This window comes from Suncus etruscus, chromosome 11, assembly GCF_024139225.1.
Source record: "Suncus etruscus isolate mSunEtr1 chromosome 11, mSunEtr1.pri.cur, whole genome shotgun sequence".
Classification (NCBI taxonomy): domain Eukaryota; kingdom Metazoa; phylum Chordata; class Mammalia; order Eulipotyphla; family Soricidae; genus Suncus; species Suncus etruscus.
Genome location: NC_064858.1, coordinates 69,248,371 through 69,268,336, shown reverse-complemented (window position 1 = coordinate 69,268,336; position 19,966 = coordinate 69,248,371). Strand labels below are relative to the sequence as shown.

The following is a 19,966-nucleotide window of genomic DNA, read 5'->3' as shown; positions in this document are numbered from 1 at the left end:
TTTAACATCTGTAAATCTATCAACATCATACACAACATCAACAACAAGAAAAATAAAAATCACATGATTATATCAATAGACAAAAGAAAGCACTTGATAAGGTCCAACACCCATTCTTGATCAAAACTCTCAGCAAGATTGGAATGGAAGGAACCTTTTTCAATCTTGTTGAAGCCACCTACCACAAGCCGATGGCAAATATTATACTCAATGGAGAAAAACTAAAAGCCTTTCCTCTAAATTCTGGTACAAGTCAAGGCTGTCCTCTCTCACTACTCCTCTTCAGCATAGTACTGGGAGTGCTTGCTATAGTGGTCAGGCACGAAAAAGGTATCAAGGGAATCCAGATAGGAAAGGAAAAAGTCAAGCTCTCAATGTTTGCAGATGACATGATACTCTAATTAGAAAACCCTAAAGATTCTACCAAAAAGCTTCTAGAAACAATAGACTCATATAGTAAGGTGGCAGGCTACAAAATTAACACACAGAAATCAATGGCCTTTTTATACACCAATAATGATAGGGAGGAGAGGGAAGTCAAGAAGGCAATTCCATTCACGTTAGTGCCACACAAACTCAAATATATTGGAGTCAACTTGACCAAAGACTTGAAGGTCCTATACAAAGAAAAGTATAAATCCCTGCTCCAAGAAATAAGAGAGGACACAAAGAAATGGAAACACATACCCTGCTCATGGATTGGCAGGATTAACATCATTAAAATGCCAATACTCCCCAAAGCATTATACAGATTTAATGCGATCCCTCTAAAGATACCCATGACATTCTTCAAAGAAGTGGATCAAACACTTATGAAGTTCATCTGGAACAATAAACACCTTCGAATAGCTAAAGAAGTCCTAGGGAAAAGGAAAATGAGAGGCATTACTTTCCCCAACTTTAAACTGTACTACAAAGCAATAGTTATCAAAACAGCATGGTATTGGAATAAAGACAGACCCTCAGATCAGTGGAATAGGCTTGAGTTCTCAGACAATGTTCCCCAAACATAGAAGTACCTAATTTTTGACAAAGGAGCAAGAAATATTAAGTGGAGCAGGAAAACCCTCTTCAATAAGTGGTGCTGGCAGTACTGGTTAGCCACTTGCAAAAAAGTGAACATAGACCCGCAGTTAACCTCATGTACGAAGGTAAAATCCAAATGGATTAAAGACCTTGATATCAGACCTGATACCATAAGGTATATAGAACAACACGTAGGTAAAACACTCCATGACATTGTGACTAAAGTCATCTTCAAGGAGGAAACTGCACTCTCCAAACAAGTGGAAGCAGAGATCAACAGATTGGAGTACATTAAGCTGTGAAGCTTCTGCACCTCAAAAGAAATAGTGCCCAGGATACAAGAGCCACCCACTGTGTGGTAGAAACTATTCACCCAATACCCATCAGATAAGGGGCTAATATCCAAATTATACGGGGCACTGAATGAACTTTACAAGAAAAAAAAATCATCTAATCCCATCAAAAAATGGGGAGAAGAAATGAACAGACGCTTTGATAAAAAAAAAAAAAAAGAAATACAAATGGCCAAAAGGCACATGAAAAAATGCTCCTTATCACTACTCATCAGGGAGATGCAAATCAAAACAATGATGAGATACCACCTCACACCACCGAGATTGGCATACATCACAAAGAATGAGAACAATCAGTGCTGGCGGGGATGTGGAGAGAAAGGAACTCTTATCCACTGCTGTTCTGAATGCTGTCTAGTCCAACCTCTATGGAAGGCAATACGGAGATTCCTCCAAGTACTGGAAATTGATATCCCATTCGACCCAACTATTCCACTCCTAGAGATATACCCTAGGAACACAAGAATACAATACAAAAACACCTTCCTCACACCTATGTTTATTTCAGCACTATTTACAATGGCCAGGCTCTGGAAACAACCAAGATGCCCTTCAACAGACAAATGTCTAAAAAAACTGTGGTACATATACACAATGGAATATTATGCAGCTGTCATGAGAGATGAAGTCATTAAAATGTACATGGATGTACATGGAATCTATCATGCTGAGTGAAATAAGTCAGAGGGAGAGAGAGAGACGCAGAATAGTCTCACTCATCTATGGGTTTTAAGAAAAATAAAAGTTATTTTTGCAATAATTCTCAGAGACAATGAGAAGAGGGCTGAAATACCCATCTCACTTCATGAATCTCACCACAAAGAGTGGTGAGTACAGTTAGAGAAATAAATACACTGAGAACTACCATAATCATGTAAATGAATGAGGGAACTCAAGCCTGTCTAGAGTACAGCTGGGGTTGGGGTGGGATGGAGGAAGATTTGGGACATTGGTGGTGGAAATATTGCACTGGTGAAGGGGTATATTCTTTACATGACTGAAACCTAATCACAATCATATTTGTAATCAAGATGTTTAAATAAAGAAAATAAAAAAACAATTTAAATAAAATCCACCTTAGTATTAGTTTAAAAAATAAAAACCTTTAAAATTTGATTTATTCAGCACATGTAAATTATAGGAACATTAAAAATATGTAAAAGCTCTTTCCAAATTCCAGAAAGCCCCTTTCCATGTGCTCATCTATCAAAATTGATAAGGTAACTCAGGATGGACCAAGCTTGGTCCCTGGCGTTTCATTTGGTCCCCTGAGCCAGAAGCAATTTCTGAGTGCAGAGCCAGGAGTAACCTCTGAGCACCACTGGGTGTACCCTCTTTCCCTCAAAAAAAAGAAGAAAGAAAGAAAAGAAAAAAGAAATGACATTATTGTAATAATATCCAGAGATAATAGAGATGAGGGTTGGAAGGATCGGCTCACCATATGAAAGTTACCACAAAGATTGGTGAATGCAGTCAGAGAGATAACTACTCTGACAACTATCATGACAATGTTAATGAGTGAGAAAAATAGAATGGCTGCCTCAAATACATGCAGGGGTGGGGGAGGATGGAGCTGGTGGGACATTGGTGGTGGGAATATTGTACTGGTGAAGGAGGTTGTATTTTTTATGATCGAAACCCAACTACCCGGGGTCGGGTAGGTGGCGCTGGAGGTAAGGTGTCTGCCTTGCAAGCGCTAGCCAAGAAAGGACCGCGGTTCGATCCCCCGGCGTCCCATATTGTCCCCCCAAGCCAGGGGCGATTTCTGAGCACATAGCCAGGAGTAACCCCTGAGTGTCAAACGGGTGTGGCCCAAAAACCAAAAAAAAAAAGAAACCCAACTACAATCATGTTTATAATGTGGTGCTTAAATAAAAATATTATTTAAAATAAGTAAATAAAAGTATTGATATCTGACATAAACTGGAAAAATAAAAATAGATGATACTGAATATAAAGGTAAATGGCTTGGAAAACAAGTTTTTAGAGATAAAAATTATGATTCATATTTTTAGCATAAGAATGATGGGGAATCAGTAAAATATAAAATAATTAAGTATTTTATATTCAAAAAGTAGTATACTGAAGACTCATTGGAGAAATTCACTTTGATCCTCAGAAATAAAGATTTAAACTACACAATATAGTAGATATATAAACTAGAGCTTTTTAAAAAAATAAATTCTTTTATTTAAAGGCCATATATCACATAGTTGATCATATTACATGTTTTCAGGTGTGGGTAAAATTATTCAAATAGAAAAAGGTTAAAGAAAGACAGAAAAAAAAAGAATAAAAAAGTACAGCAGCAGAGAAATTTGTAAAATGTATTGTATATCACAAACCATTTTTCAAACTGATTAAGACCACAATGTGGTACGAAAATGTGCCCTGAATCATCACTCCCACAAAGACTATCTCAAAAGACTTAATGGAGATATCTATATTTTCCTTGTATGTTTAATTTCTGATTAGTATACCTCTTAGTGTGTTTATTTCCAATTGTAAAGGTAGCCTCCTTCATCCCATTATTATATTTTTTGTTGTGGTTTTGCTTAGTACAAAATTCGAGTAGCAAGTCTTGCTTGGGATAAAAGTTCAGGTCAAAACCAGGGCACAGAGATTGTATAAGTAGTCATTTTTACCCCCAAGTGCACCAACAATATAATAGGGAATCATTCCTTTTTGCACAGGCACACTAAAATGGGGAAATCTTATGTATAGAAACAAATTCTTATCTACTAGGGATAAGAACCCATAATGCAGGGGCACCTTCCACTCTGAGCACCTGTCATTGGGATTTGACTTAGACCTCATGTGATAGAACATCTACTGTCCAGTCACTAACTACGGATTCCAACCTTAAACTGCCACAGTTCCCTACACCAGCACCAGGAATTAACCCTCCTCCCCCGGAGAGTCCTTAATACTGCGCTGGCACCAAATAGCTCAGGATAAGTTCATAGGACATCCTGTCAACGAGGAAACAACAACAACTTGAGCTAAGGCAGTGCTTCTCAAATAGTGGGACGCACCCCCGGAGGGGGCGCGAGGCTCCGTAAAGAGGGGCGAGTTTGACCTCGCAAACACTGTCATAGCAAGCTAAGTCCCGTGTTTAATGTCTCTCTATGTCTCTGGAGCTGAGAGTTTCTGTGTCCTGCTTCAAACCCCGCTTCGAAAAGCTATGCATTGCAAAAGGTGCTCATTGTAGCCATTAATCCAGACATCACCTCTGATTAAAAAATTAGCTCAAATTATTTTATATATTTTTGTTTTGCAGGTTAAAGTTTTTTTAATAAAGATACAATTTACAGTCGAGCGGGGGAGGCGCGAAAAATGTTTTTACTTCCTAGGGAACATGACAGAAAATAATTGAGATCTAAGGGCAGGTTGCCCTACCTCATCACTTAACGGTGCTATGAAATCAGAAGACACTCAGGCCTTTGATCTCTATAAAAACCAAGATCACTAAATACAGAACACTGACTTACAACAACCATGATGAGCAGAATGTCTGGAACCATAAAGAAAAACTCTATCCTTAGACTTTGTGCTAGGATCTGTGCAAAAACAAGATCTTCAATTACAGAGGACTGACTTTGACAACCACAACTGAGCAGAACATTTTCCAGCACCATAAAGACCTGGGGTTTGACAATGAACATGTCCATAGCATGTAATTAATCTCATAACAGTATGCTTCAACTGTGGAGACACCCTTATATTTGGGAATTTTCTTTCAAATTTCCCCAACACTTACTGTGCCTATACAAAACAAACAAACAAACAAACAATAAAACTTGCCAGTATGTCCTATTTTTCTTTTTTTTTCTCCTTTTAAATTTAAATTTATAGCTTCTAAATAGGGGTTCCTCCTTTCTTTTTCTTTCTTGTTTTCTTTTTCATCTTTCTTTCTCATTCTTTCTATTTTCTTTCTTCCTTTCATTTTCTTCTCTTATTTCTTTTTCTTTCTCTCATTCTTTCTATTTTCTTTCTTCCTTTTATTTTCTTCCTTCTCTTATTTCTTTTTCTTTCTTTCTCATTCTTTCTATTTTATTTCTTCCTTTCATTTTCTTTTTTCTTCTTTCTTTTTCTTTTCTTTCTTCCTTCCTTCCTTCTCTTTTGCTTTCTTTCTTTCTTCTTTCTTTCTTTCTTTCTTTCTTTCTTTCTTTCTTTCTTTCTTTCTTTCTTTCTTTCTTTCTTTCTTTCTTTCTTTCTTTCTTTCTTTCTTTCTTTCTTTCTTTCTTTCTTTCTTTCTTTCTTTCTTTCTTTCTTTCTTCCTTCCTTCCTTCCTTCCTTCCTTCCTTCCTTCCTTCCTTCCTTCCTTTTTCAGAACCATAGAACATGAATCATCTGCCTCATATCTCTACGTCTTCCTACTAATTTCAGGGGAAAAATGGATGGTACTATAGACAAAGCAGTCTCATGAGATTGAGTAGAAATAAAAATTGATCAGACCCAAGCACCAAACTCAAACTCAGTAACAATAGAATCACAAGACCTAAACTACAGCAATCTATACACAAAAGGGACCTGTTACACTAGCAGTCCAGGGGGCTAAGTGTGGAGGTATATGGCACATGCTGGGAACAGGAATGGTGGGAGTTCAACACTGTAAATATAATTGTGAATGATTTGTAATTCACATTGGTCTCAATACAAATTATAAAAATTATCATTGTATCTCAATGAGGCCCTTAAATCATTGTCAGAAGGTTTATTAAGCTCTTCGTACTTGACCAAATGTATAGAACATCTATAAAATTCGTTTCAGAACTATTCATTTGCTAAAATCCTGTGCTCATTCCAAGTGTTCCCTTGAAACTATTATATGTGGGGGACGAGCAGAAAAGAAGAGAGATAGGAGATAATAAACATTGTCTAACTAGGGACTAGTTGGATAGTGTGGTCTCTTAATTCCACTTTTACTCTCTCCTACATGTAGTAAAGGGCATCATCTCTTCCTTTTCTTGAGACTATCTATAGTTTCAAACCATGAGATAGACCATGAATTTTGAACAGTTTAATTTTATCATCAAGACATGCTGCCTGCTCAGTGACATGAAGCATTTGGAGCAATTATTTCTTCATTTCCCAAAGGGACAGATGGCAAGTCTAAATCTCAGTCATACATTATCAATGATGACACTTTGAGCCACTTTGACAAATAGAAGTTATCTTATAGAGACCCAAATAAACACTGAAAGGTCTTCTAATTTGTTTGTCCAGAGGTATTTTATAGATAACAGAATATTCTATTGATCACTCTAAGGAGTCTCAGAATTATATCTTGTTGTTTTTATTATACAAATCACTGTTCATATGCTCGGTAATTTAATTATTAGCATGTTTATGGACAAAAATTTGTTTCTCTCTTGTTTCCTTTTTTGTTTTTGTTTCCCTCTCAAAAAAGTGTTAAGTGTAGATGATATACTTGGTAGCAAAAAGTGTGAAGTTGGAATGAGATCACTCATTTAAAACACTTCAAAAAATATACAGGGATGTGGTTTAATGCCAGGGCACTTGCCTTAAATGTGTGAGGCACTGGTTTGATCCACAGCACTGCCAAAAAGTAAAGCAAATACATTAAAAGCGCTTCAAATCAGGGTTCGCTACTTTTTTCAATATGAGCTATCAATTTATACAGCTATATTTGCAATACATAATGTAAATTATATTCATTATTATATATTATTTATTACATAGCATAAATAATTTTGATTTATATCTATATGAATTTGTTCTGTATATTAAAATTCCAATTTATTATTACTATATTGTTAGTTTAAACGTCATATTTATAGCTAAATATAAGAAAATAAAATTCCAATTCAAATATATTAACAAAAGTCTCAATTTATTTTGTAATATTGCATAGCAGGGATATTCGCAATCACAATTTTCTCAAGTCATCAAATCAATATCTAATCTAATATTATTAATTTTGTGGTAGTTGTTTTTTGTGTGTTGGGGACCATACGTAGTAATGCTCAGGGGTTATTCAACTCTCCACTCAGGAATTACTCCAGGTGGTCCTTGGGCAACTATATGGGATTCCCAAGATAAAACCCAGGTGGGCTGTGTGCAAGGCAAGCACCCTTCCCACTATACTATATTGCCAGTCCCTATAACATGTTGAATATGTAATTCCAGATTATATTCAATTAAAACATGACAAATTTGGAATTTTTACAATATCTACTACCCTAAACACTAACATGACGGCAAAATTTTCTGACCTTCTTCAAAAGTGAGACAAATGATTATGTCTATTAAACAACTTTTTTTTTTAAACTGATAGACAAATGTTATGGAACAAATGTGTTTGTACGGAGGTGACTGTCACAGTGTACTTTAACATATGCTTTAAAATACCTACTATTTTGAACAACATGTCATAACCAGCCAGTTGGAGGAGAATAACATATCCTTGACTAATTATTTTTCCCTGATACATTTGTGTGGTTAACATGTTCTTATCACCACAAATTAGTTTTAAGAGATGTAAGCAAGACTACATAGGCATCCAACTTATTTTAGATGTGACATTTTAAGTGAAAAGTATGCATTATAAATGTATAAATTTCCATTGTATTATATATGTAAAATTTACAGAATGTACTATTACATTAGCTAACTTTTGGGGTATACAGAAAAAATAATTTGGTGTGGTGATATATAGATTTTTTTTCTTTCCTTAATTAGAAATCATAGTGCCAATATGCTTAGATATTTTATGATGAGCTATATATTGTATATTGAGCAATCAATTTTGGTGTTTTAATACCACCATAATATAATACTAATTTCTATGTTATAGACTAGTTAACTAAGACTAAAATCTTATATAACTTATTTAAGACCAAATATTAGCAAGTAATAAAGCAAGCCTTAGCACTTGGATTTAGCATCAATTCTTTGATCTAAAATATTTTATAGGAAAATTGTATATACGTTTTACATATTTTATATATTTATATATTTTATGGGAAAACTGTATATATATGAACTCATTTTAATGTTCTTATGTATGAATAGATAATTTGTAAACGTCTACTGGTATATTGTTTTGTTATTTTTTTTCCACAGTAGGGTGACCATTGCTTTTTGATTTGCCCAGGATCTTCCCCAGTTTTAGGATTAAAATTCAAACCTCATGAATGTCAGATATAAAAAAATCTTTGATAGTGGCCACCCACTTCTTACCAATATTTATACTGGAAAAAAATTCTAATGATTCTTAAATTTTACTCAGAAACTAAATGAAAAATGAAGACTATAAAACTATAAAGACTTCATGTTTTTCTAGATTGGGAAAATGGTTAGGGCCACATTTGGACGTGCTCAGGAATCACTCTTGTAGGGGCTCAGAGAACTAAAAATAGTGCTGCAGATAAAACCCAGGCTATAAGCAAGGAAAGCACCTACCTTCTGTACTGTCTCTCTGTTCCTACAGCTTTATATTTTAAGCACCAATGAAGAATGTAGGAGAATATTTGTTTCCTTGGAAATGATGTATAAAAGAAATAAAGATGATTGAACACAAGTTTCTATGGAAGCTTCCCACATTCAAGGAATTTCGCCAGGAGAGCAGAAAAATTATTTCTTGAAAGATCTGGTGACATTTCTGGATTCTTCTTTGCTTGCCTTAGACAGATTTTCATTGTCTCTGTCTCTCTGTTCCTCTTTCTCTTTCCCTCTGTCCCTCTCTCCTTCCTACCTCTCTCCCAAAAACCTCCTTCCCACCCCTTCCCTTCCTTTACCTTCTTCTTGAGACCCTTCCCACACCTTCCTTTCCTTTACCTTCTTCTTGAGACCCTGGCTTCCCTTCCCTTTCCTTCCCAGTTTTTAGAGGATTTAAAACTTGTCTTTTCCTCTGCTTGGTTCATTCCTCTCTATATCCTCATTGTGACTCTAATGTTTTTGTCAGTCTAAGTGTGAGACTATTTTTATCATCGTGTTTGGGAATCTCTGGGCACAGAATGTTTGCAGATGAGGTGAATTACAGGTTCATGGGCTCATCTTACTCATTGGCTGACATAAGTTTAAAGTTTTCATTTGCTTCACTTCATATGAATCCTTTAATTCAGCTAGTTGTATCTACTACACCTTATTTTCTTTGGGCTCCTCACTAGTTTTGCTAATTGCTCTTTCTTTTGCTGCAAGTTAGATTCAATTTCAGTTTCTTTATTGTCTTTCTTTATTCCTCCTATTCCCTTTCCTACTCTTTTTTTTTTCTTTCTTTTCAGCATTAGGAAAGTATAATCAATTTCTGTCTGGGATTTGGATCTACTTTTTCTGAGAGAGCTGTAAGTGCTTTTCTGAACTCAAATTTTCAATAAGTCAAGTCCTCAACATAAAAAATTTTCAGTCATGTCCTTCAACATAAAAATAGCTTCACTAGCTCAGACAAATCCTCATCTGTAAGTATTTCTTCTTTGTCCCAGTCTACAAGTTTGCTAATATGTTTCAGTTTTTCTCACTAGAAATATCAATGTAGGAGCCAGAGCAATAACACTGTGGGTAGGGGTTTGCATGTGGCCAACCCAGGTTCGATTCCTGACATTTCGTGTGTTCCCTTTTGCCTGCCAGGAGTCATGTCTGAGTGCAGAGCCAGAGTAAAGTAACTCCTGAACGTTGCCATATGTGATCCAAAAGCTAAGAAAAAGAAATATTTAATGCAACATTTCAGGCTAGTCTGTTCTCAGATCTTCCTCTATCGAAGTTCTAGTTTATGGTCAGAGTTTCATGGTTACACAATCCAATAAGGCACATTCCTGTTCTTAAAAGTGTTTACCTTAATTATTCATTTGTGTGTGTGTGTTTTTTTATCTTAGTGATTTGTCCTCCAATAAACTGAAGAATTCATCCATAAATAAATTGAACACTATTACTGGAGTCACTAACTTCAACATTTTATCTTTCATTATATTATTAATTCAAGTAAATTCTTAGTTGTATCTTATTCATATTTCTCACCAATCTAGGTTTTCAACTAATTATTATGGCTTAAAATTTAGGGAAAGAAGGGAAATTAGCATTTGTGGAATGCCTATTCTAAAGTATGAACTCAAACATGTCATTTTATGCCAACAAAAGATTCTGATCTATGTATTATAGATGTACTTTTCAAACGCATTCATTTGCTTCACTTCATGTGAATCCTTTAATTCAGCTAGTCATATCTACACCTTATTTTCTTTGGGCTCCTTACTAGTTTTTCTAATTGATCTTTCTTTTGCTGCAAGTTAAATTTCTTTTCTACAAGACCAAATCTTTGAACATATCATTATTAATGACTAGAAAGTAAAGTTCATCTTGCTTCAAAGTTCTATTTCCTTTCTATCATATATACTACCTTGTTAAAGACTTCTTGCTAAAATCCCCTATTGACAGACCAGCCAAATTCTTTTTCCTCCCACTCCTTTCACAGAGAACTGAATATCATTTAACTTTTTAGAAGATATAAAAAAATATTAAGAGCAGAGTCACATAAAAATGAAGTGGTCAACCATTTGAATGCATTTCATTATCTCACTAACTTACATTGAGGTTTGGTTATGAATGAACTGCATGTCACTGTCATAGTTTATTCATTAAGAATATAATACTATTTTCTTATTACTTACTTTTTTAAAATGTGCATTTAAACTCTCCTATGGTTTGGAGAATCTCAGTTTACATAAACCTGTTTTGACCACTTGTCAAAGTCTGTGTCCCACAAATTCTACAGAGAAATAATGTAATTGCAATTTCAGGCAGCTCACATTTTATAAACAGCTTTGAGTTCCAAGAGTTCATTAGTGAGTTGTTTGGAATCAGTGTGTATTTTCCCATTACCTAATCTAATAAAGGATGTTTATTTCTAAGCTGGCATTTCCTTTTTTCTCCTCCTATTCCTAACCCAATCCTTAAAACAACAAAAGGAAAAAAATCTATTTAAACCAATGTGAATAACAACACTGATTTTGGCCTAGGTTCTAGAGAGAGTTAAGAAAAGAGCTCTGGAATTTATGAAGAAACAACAATTTAGTAATGAATGTTTGATTTACAAAAAAAGTGAAAAATATCATCACTTTTGGTGTTGATTGCACTTGAGAGCACAACAAAATTTCTAAATGTTTTTAGAATCTTTGATGTGTACATCTTAGTCTCACTCTTTATCCAGAGGTGACAATTAAATGAAAAAATAAAGAAGGAAAATAATTATATTTACTATGTTTTTTTGGGGGGCCACACCCGTTTGATGCTCAGGGGTTACTCCTGGCTAAGCACTCAGAAATTGCCCCTGGCTTGGGGGGACCATATGGGACGCCAGGGGATCGAACCGCGGTCCTTCCTAGGCTAGCGCTTGCAAGGCAGACACCTTACCTCTAGCGCCACCTCACCGGTCCCTATATTTACTATGTTAAGGAAGTTCACAATGCTCAGGCACTCTTAAATCAATGTGATACTCTGGAAAAATTAGTGGTGAATCTCAGAATGTCACTTTTGTCAACATAATTTCTATGATCCAGCCCTAGAAGAATCCCTAGAAATAATATTTTTAACTCATATTCCTTAAACCTATTTTAAGTAATCAAATTACTTCTAGTGGCCAGACTGCACAGCATGCAGGGAGCTTGCCTTGCATGAGGCACACCTGGGTTGAGGTTTGATCCTAGTATCCCATATCTCTGAGTACTGTTAGGAGAGATTTCTGAGCATAGAGTCAGGAGTAACCTCTGAGCATTGCTGCATATGGGTTGCCACACACACACACACACACACACACACACACACACACACTGATTTATATTTTTATGCTATATTTGAATTAGTTTCACAGTTTTAAATATTTATCATAACTTTTGAAGCTATAGATGTCTCTGATACCAGTCTTATAGATAGAAAGTAAATTTGAGGTGTTAAAGCTGACCAAATTTTTAAAGTTCTTCAAAAATTATATCCAAAGTAATCCATATAATCCTAGTATTATTTCAAGGTTATTTCTCCCATTTTCCAACTTTTATTCAAATCCATCACCCTACTTGTACGTTCAAATTCCATGAGAAAAGAGATTTTTCACAGTTTTGTCTCTCTCACTCAGAATATACCCTTATCTGGGACTTAAATAAGTTGAAGGAAAAAAAAAGTATGTTAAGTACCATATTTTTCGGCGTATAAGATGACTTTTGAAACAAAAAAATAAGTCAAAAGTCAATCAAAAATTGGGGGTCCTCTTATACTCCGAGTATATCCCGAAAAATGTTTCAATATGCCACTAAAGAAACAAAAAAAAAAATCAGGTCGTAGAGTTTCCAAATCTCTTTCTTGGGGGCTCCCAAACAGTACTCAGGAGATCAGGGGGCCACTTCTGGCAAAACCCAGCTAACTGTATTAGTGGTTCAGTGCTAGGGTCCGAGGATGGGGTGTTGTTTGGTTCATGTAGTGGGGGAGATTAACTGACGCCACCAGGGAATTGCCAGAAAAGGTGCCTATGATAAGGGAGCAATCACTGCAAGGCTGTTCAGACCGCCTCTCTAACTCAGCCAATCCAAGCAGGCTTTTTATGCATGCAAATTAGACAATGTTTTGGACCCGAATCTACACTGTAAAAAAGCCTGCTCAGATTGGCCAGAGTCAGAGAGGAAGTCTAAACAGTATAACCTTTGAACCTTTGCTTGTTGTGATTGGCTCACTGTGGTACATACAGTTGCAGCACAGGAACTTTCTGTCTGATACAGCGAATATAGGCCTAAACTATGTTTTAACTGCAAAATTAGGGGGTTGTCTTATACGCCCAGTCGTCTTATACACAGGAAAATACGGTATTTAACTGTTATTCATTGTTATTTTAATTCATTTAGGAATGTGATATCTTTTATTCTGGTGATAAAATGACTTTTTAGTTGTTATTCATTATAAGATGTGACATAAAGTGTTGTTAAGAACTCAAAACAAGGGGCCGGAGAGATAGCATGGAGGTAAGGCGTTTGCCTTTAATGCAGAAGGTCATCTGTTCTAATCCTGGTGTCCCACATGGTCCCCCGTGCCTGCCAGGAGCAATTTCTGAGCATGGAACCAGGAGTAACCCCTGAGCACTGCCGGGTGTGACCCACCCCCCCCCAAAAAAAAAAACACACACACAAAAAGAACTCAAAACAGAACATAGAAATAATAAAATGTTATATTTTGGAATAATTGATTTCACTCTAACTTAGTCATTATTCTGTTATCTGACTATTGACTCCTTGTGTTGTCATTAGAACATTTTTAGTGTTCTATTGAGCATATAATTATCATAGTTTGAAGTAGAGTAAGAACACCTTATGTTTCCAAGAAAATAATGTTGGGCAGCACAATGATTTCTTTAGAGTATAAGGACCCAAACCAATCTCAATTATTAATCATAAAAGCTCTTTATTGGTGGGAGGGAACTGGTAGAAATCTGGTGATGGAAAATGAAAGACAAAAAATAAGATAGTACATTAATCATATAAAAAACAATAGAGACAGGAAGACTAGCTCGTGTAAGAAGCTTTCCATAAATAGTAGGAGAGTACAGTTACGGCAGAGTAGAGATGGACTATTAGAACAATGATATCTAACACCGTTTTTGCTGTGCTCCTTTGACTCTAAACCTTAAAAAAAAGGCCCACTTAAACTTTTGAGGTTAACTTAAACTAATATGCATATGCATGGAAATGTAAAAAAACTACCATGCCTTCAAGTTTAAGGAGTTACATAAATTTTATGACTTTAGATTAATTGGTGTACCACTGAGAAATTTTATAATGTACTACAATCTGAGGACTTGAGGGACAAAGTAATTGTACATGGGTTCTGTTTTATTTTTCTTAATGTCCTTTGACTGTATGTTCAAAATTAAGGTAGCAGCAGGGGGATTTCTTCTGAGAACTCTGTTTTTGGGTGAGTGTCCTTCCACTGTAACTTTACCTTGTCCTCTTTCTTTGCATCATTGTTCACATAATTAAAAATAAAAAAAAATAAAAAAGGAACAATGATAGTTGGAATGATCATTCTGAACAAGAACTGAAAGGAGGGAAAGGGAGAGAAAGTAATAGGCATGATACTTCTCATTAACAATACTACAAACCACAGTGTCTGTTTTGGGGAGGGAAATTGGAAGAATGGTGCTGGGAAAAGGTGTAAAGTGTGTTTACATTGCATAACTGAAACTCAATCATGAACAATTCTGTAACTGTGGCAAAAAAAAAAACAACAGTATATTTTGAACAACTTTGTACCACCAGTGTTTAAGTAACGTAATTAATTAACGAAAAAATATAAAATGAAAGGAAAATAAAACAAGGAAAGAAAGTCTAGGTGGAGAAAATTAGACGGAATACAGGGGACAGTGAAGTGACAAAAAAAAAAGGTGGCCAGGGGCCAAACAATAACGTCTTTGCTATGCACGTAGCTGATCCAAGATAGATCTCTGTTTGATCTCCAGTGTCCCATATGGTCCCCCAAAGCTATGAGTGACTTCTAAGAGCATAGCCAGGCGTAACCCCTGAATATCACTGTGTATGACCCAAAAACCAAAAAAAAAAAAAAAAAAAAGGCGAGCTGGCACTGCACCAGGTGTATGTGAGAAGTGCAATTCTGAAGTACTACTCTAGAAAACAGAAAAATGAGTAGAAGAATGTACACTGCATCCTGGCCCTTGGCACTTGCAAACATTGCAATTAGAATGTGACAGAGTGGGCCAGAGAGTTAGCACAACAGTAGGGTGTTTATTTTGCATGCTGCCTATCCAGAATGAACCGTGTTTTGAATCCTGCCTTCCCATATGGTACCCCGGGGCAGCCAAGAGTGATTTTTGAGTGCAGAGCCCGGAGTAAGCCCTGAAGGCCACCAGGTGTGACCCAAAAACAAAACAAACAAAAAAGCTCCTGAAAAAGAATGTGACAGAGCACAAGTAAAGGAAGTTGAGCCTGAGAAAGGACTGTGCATCATCAGAATCACATTGTGTGACCACTGGGAGTATCACAGCCAAGTATGTGAGTGTTCTTAGACCACACCTGGTAGTGCTCAGGGGTTTCTCCTGACTACATTCAGGAATTACTCCTGGTGAGGATCAGAGGTCCCTAGCTGATGCTGGATGATCAAACCCGAGTCAACCCCATGCAAGGCAAGTGTATCACTCTCTGTATTATGGCTCCAGCCATGTTTTATTTCTTTAATACTAAATGGATTCAAACTAAGGATGTAGCTCAGTGGCAGAACATTTGCCTTGCATGTGTGAGGCCCTGGTTGAGTCTCCAGTACCATAGACACACACACACACACACACACACACACACACACACACACACACTCTTACCTTCACACAGCCTTATAAAGATTACCAATACTCATCAAGCTAATGAGGTTATATTTCATCTGCCTGCTACCCTCTAGTCAAATACTCGCTGAGGGGCCAGCAGCGAGGGCATTTGCCTTGCATGTACCAACCTGGGTTCCATCCCCAGCATCCCATAATTTCCAAATCCCGTCCAGGAGTGGCCTCTGAGTTCAGAACCAAGAGTAAGCCTGAGTATCACTGGGTGACCACTGAGTCTGTCCCATGAAACAGCTGGGCCTGTCCCATAAAATCAAAACAAACCCTTGCAGAAATTATTTAAGGTAACCACTGTGGTCTTGACAAAACCCAAACATCGTCCTTCCATATACAGAGAAATAAACTGAGCTTTGACTTTAGGTTGCTCTTGACTAGAGCTTCTGTATCTCATCCTGGTGCTATTCTACCTCCCCAAGTGCCAAGCCAGTGTGGAGTAACGCTACAATTACAAATTGCAATTGGCCATGCTTGTTCCTTCCTGGATTCCTTTGCCCCCTGAATCCTCTTGAAACAAGAAAGGTGAGTCTGCAGGGATAAAGTGCAGAAGGACAAAGCTGAGACCTCAGTATCTAGATACTAGGACTTCTGTATCTAGAGAAGTAGCTTCAACCAAGGCACTGATGAGTGAAGACTATTAAGGTCACAGGTCCCTCTGTTTCAGCATGGAGGGTCACAGAACCCAGGTCTTAATGGCCACCACCCTCCTCTGCAAGAAAAGAGATAGTTCATGAAGGTAACTCAGCACCCATCCTCTACTACCCCTCTAAAAACCTTAGTCCAAAAGCAAAGAGATTTACCTGCCACTACTGAAGCTGCAGCCTGACAGATTTGGAAGACTGCTATGGTTTTAATCAAAGATGAATAAATAGCATCTTTTTTTTTTTTTTTTTTTTTGGACAGGCAGGAGAGAGCAAAGAACGGAAGCTCCCTGCAAATCTGAACCAAGCTATTTTGGAGCAACGAATAGTATTGCCTTTAAAATCTTTCATCATGAGTCTAAATTTAGAAATTCAGATGAGCCTGGGGGAGGGGAATGCGGTGGTGTTAATCCCCAGTTGTTTTGAAGTGGCCTTGAAATCCTGCAAATGGCAGCCTTCAAAGGTTGGTTTGGAGGATACGAATCTCTGGGTGTATTTTAACCTGTTCTACCTAGAGAAGGGTCCCTTTATCCTCCCCACTCCTGGATGGGGGTGTCACATCTTCGTTTTCTTTCCAAGTTCACGTTCTGGACAGCCCTGGCTCTGATAAACACTGGGAGAGGGACACTCCATGACCGCACTACGTTGGATTGAGTTTCAGGAGCTACTATATATAAAGCCAGGGCGACTTATGTCACCGTACTAATTAAATGCCATCTGGGTGTCTCCTGGTGGTGTTCTGAGCCCGTCACACCCTGTTCAGACTGAGGCAGAAAGGCCAAGGAGGTGAACACGATGATGGACCTTTTCGAAACTGGTTCCTATTTCTTCTATTTGGACGGGGAAAATGTGACCCTGCAGCCCTTGGAAGTGGCCGAAGGCTCTCCCTTGTACCCGGGCAGTGAGGGTACCCTGTCTCCCTGCCAGGACCAAATGCCCCCAGAAGCTGGGAGCGACAGTAGTGGGGAGGAACATGTCCTGGCGCCCCCCAGCCTACAGCCACCCCATTGCCCAGGCCAGTGTCTCATCTGGGCTTGCAAGACCTGCAAGAGGAAATCTGCCCCTACGGACAGACGCAAAGCGGCCACCCTGCGAGAGAGACGACGGCTGAAGAAAATCAACGAGGCCTTCGAGGCTCTGAAGCGCAGGACTGTGGCCAATCCCAGCCAAAGGCTGCCGAAAGTGGAGATTCTGCGGAGTGCCATAAGCTACATTGAGCGGCTGCAGGGCCTGCTGCAGCGGCTGGACCAGCAGGAGAAGGGGCCTGAGCCGGGCGTCGACGCCTTCAGCTACACACCCAAGCAGGAGCAGGTGAGTCCAGCCACCAGGCCTCAGGCCAGGCTTTCGGAGCTTTGCCTCGCCCTCCCCTCTCCACCGCTCCCTTCTGAACCTGGCACAAGGTGCCTGCAAGATCCAGGAAGCAAGCGGACCCCAGGCCCGGGAAACAGGAGCCAGGAATGGGATGGGGTGGGAGTTGGGGGGCATCTCTGCAAAGGTGCCCGCACCCCTAATCCAAGTCTCTCTGCTAATCTGCTGTGTCTCCGCAGCTAGAGCGCGCGGATTTCCTGAGCCCCTGCAGCGCCCAATGGCCAAGCATTTCGGACCATTCCAGGGGGCTCGTGCTCAGCGCCAAGGAAGGTAACGCAAACGCGAGGGACTGAACGGGCGCGACCTCCGGAGCTCCCGACTGGTGGGCTTGGGGTCTTGTTGCGAGCTCGAGGGCCGCGCCCCAAGATAAAGAGACTCGGGCGGGTGTGCTTCAAGACTGGGCCTGATTTCCAAGCGCGGGTTGGCGGGCGGGCGGGCGGGCGCGCGCGGGCTGAGTGGAGGTCCCTCCTCCCTGCCCCTGCAAGGAGGTTGCGTGTCTCTGTGTGTGTGTGTGTGTGTGTGTGTGTGTGTGTGTGTGTGTGTCTGTCTGTCTGTCTGTCTGTCTGTCTGTCTGTCTGTCTGTCTGTCTATGTCAGTGTTTGTGTGTACGCGCGCGTCTGAGCACAAGCTTGCAGGAGGGAAAGTTAAGTTAGGTTTAGGGTGTGTGTGTGTGTGTGTGTGTGTGTGAGAGAGAGAGAGAGAGAGAGAGAGAGAGAGAGAGAGAGAGAGACAGAGACAGAGACAGAGACAGAGAGACAGAGACAGAGAGAGACAGAGACAGAGAGAGACAGAGAGAGACAGAGAGAGAGACAGAGAGAGACAGAGACAGAGACAGAGAGAGATACAGAGAGGGACAGAGAGAGACAGAGAGACAGAGACAGAGACAGAGAGACAGAGACAGAGAGAGATACAGAGAGAGACAGAGAGAGACAGAGACAGAGAGACAGAGAGAGGGGTGGGAATGGGGATGGGAGTGCTGCTAGCAGGAGAGGTGAGCATCAGTGCGTGTATGCATGTTTGTGTGTATGTCTGGGGCTGTTTCTCTTGCAGAAGAGGGAGTATCGGGGTGTGTGTGTGTGTGTGTGTGTGTGTGTGTGTGTGCCTGAACCCCTTTCTCTGGCAGGAGGGCCGGTCGTGGACCCCTCGGCCCCCAGTAGCCTGCGCTGCCTGTCCTCCATCGTGGATAGCATCTCCTCCGAGGACCGCGCACCCACCTGCACCGAGGACGCGGTGGAGAAGTGAAGTGCCGGCGCCGGACCTTCTCCCCGCAGCTAGCAATCGCCCCCGCCTGCCTTGCTTAATCCTTTAGCTCAGGTTCCGTTCAGGAATTTTTAGGAATCCAGAGCCGGAAGGAGACAAAAACACCAAAGAACTCGGAAACTGCCCCGCACCGCTCCGCTGGAGAAAACCTTTCGCTTTGCGGCTTTGACTGGTGGAAGAGAGAGCGAGTAGCCGAGGGTTAGCAGCCTCACTCCTGTGTATTTGATGGTTGATTTTGTAAAATAGTTTATTTTCTGACCGCGATCCTCTTATAGGGCTCTTTAAAGGTCCCTAAGTGTGTGTTTCTAAAGAAGTTCATTCCTGACTAAATCAAAGTGGGAACGCTGCGTTAATTGAAATGATAGTGGTATTGAATGTAAATATTTGTAAATAATCTTAGTACTTTGTTGTTTATTTTTAAGTGAGTACCCAAGAGATATATTTTAAATGTGGAATGACATGTCAAACTTGGAGGACTCTGGCATTGTAATATTAAAAGATGAATTTCTATATGAGTCAAGTGGGTCCTAAATTGATTCAACTAAAAAAGCCTTTTGAGGGCTTGTGCGCATGAACACAGAGGGCCAGGTTCTTACATCCACACAAACCCATGTAGCCGGATGTTTTTCGAAAGAATGATGTAAAGGGATCAAGATGCCTTTTCCTGACCTTAAGTAAGATACTTAAACTCGGGTACTAGTGAAGAGGACCCAGAAGAAATTCTTTCCTTTTTCTCTCCCACTGACATTTTTCTTCCTCCCTCCCTCTCTTCCTCCCTCCCTTCCTCCATCTATGCATGTCTTTCTTCTTCCTTCCTTCTTTCCTTCCTTCGTTTCTTCCTTTCTTTTCTTTCTTTCTCTTTCTTTTCACCTTTTTTCTCTTCTATTTCCTATCATTTTCTTTCCATTTTCTTCCATTCCTTCTCTTGTTTCTTATTTCATTCTTCTTTCTTTCTCTTGCTTTCTTTTTTCCTT

At 39.1% G+C, this 19,966-nt stretch overlaps 1 protein-coding gene across 1 annotated transcript; it reads left to right on the top strand.

The window, feature by feature from the left end:
• Window positions 1-17,159: 17,159 nt before the first annotated feature.
• On the top strand, window positions 17,160-18,974 carry MYF6 (myogenic factor 6). Its single transcript, XM_049783598.1, has 3 exons — window positions 17,160-17,675; window positions 17,912-18,002; window positions 18,856-18,974. The coding sequence occupies exons 1-3, from the start codon at window positions 17,160-17,162 to the stop codon at window positions 18,972-18,974; spliced, it is 726 nt and encodes a 241-aa protein (XP_049639555.1).
• Window positions 18,975-19,966: the final 992 nt, after the last annotated feature.

Bases quoted from the DNA above. Each gene is read 5' to 3' on its own strand.
- MYF6 (XM_049783598.1), top strand. From the start codon at position 17,160: ATGATGGACCTTTTCGAAACTGGTTCCTATTTCTTCTATTTGGACGGG. The intron at 17,676-17,911 runs GTGAGTCCAGCC...GTGTCTCCGCAG, and splicing joins ACACACCCAAGCAGGAGCAG to CTAGAGCGCGCGGATTTCCT. The intron at 18,003-18,855 runs GTAACGCAAACG...TTTCTCTGGCAG, and splicing joins CGTGCTCAGCGCCAAGGAAG to GAGGGCCGGTCGTGGACCCC.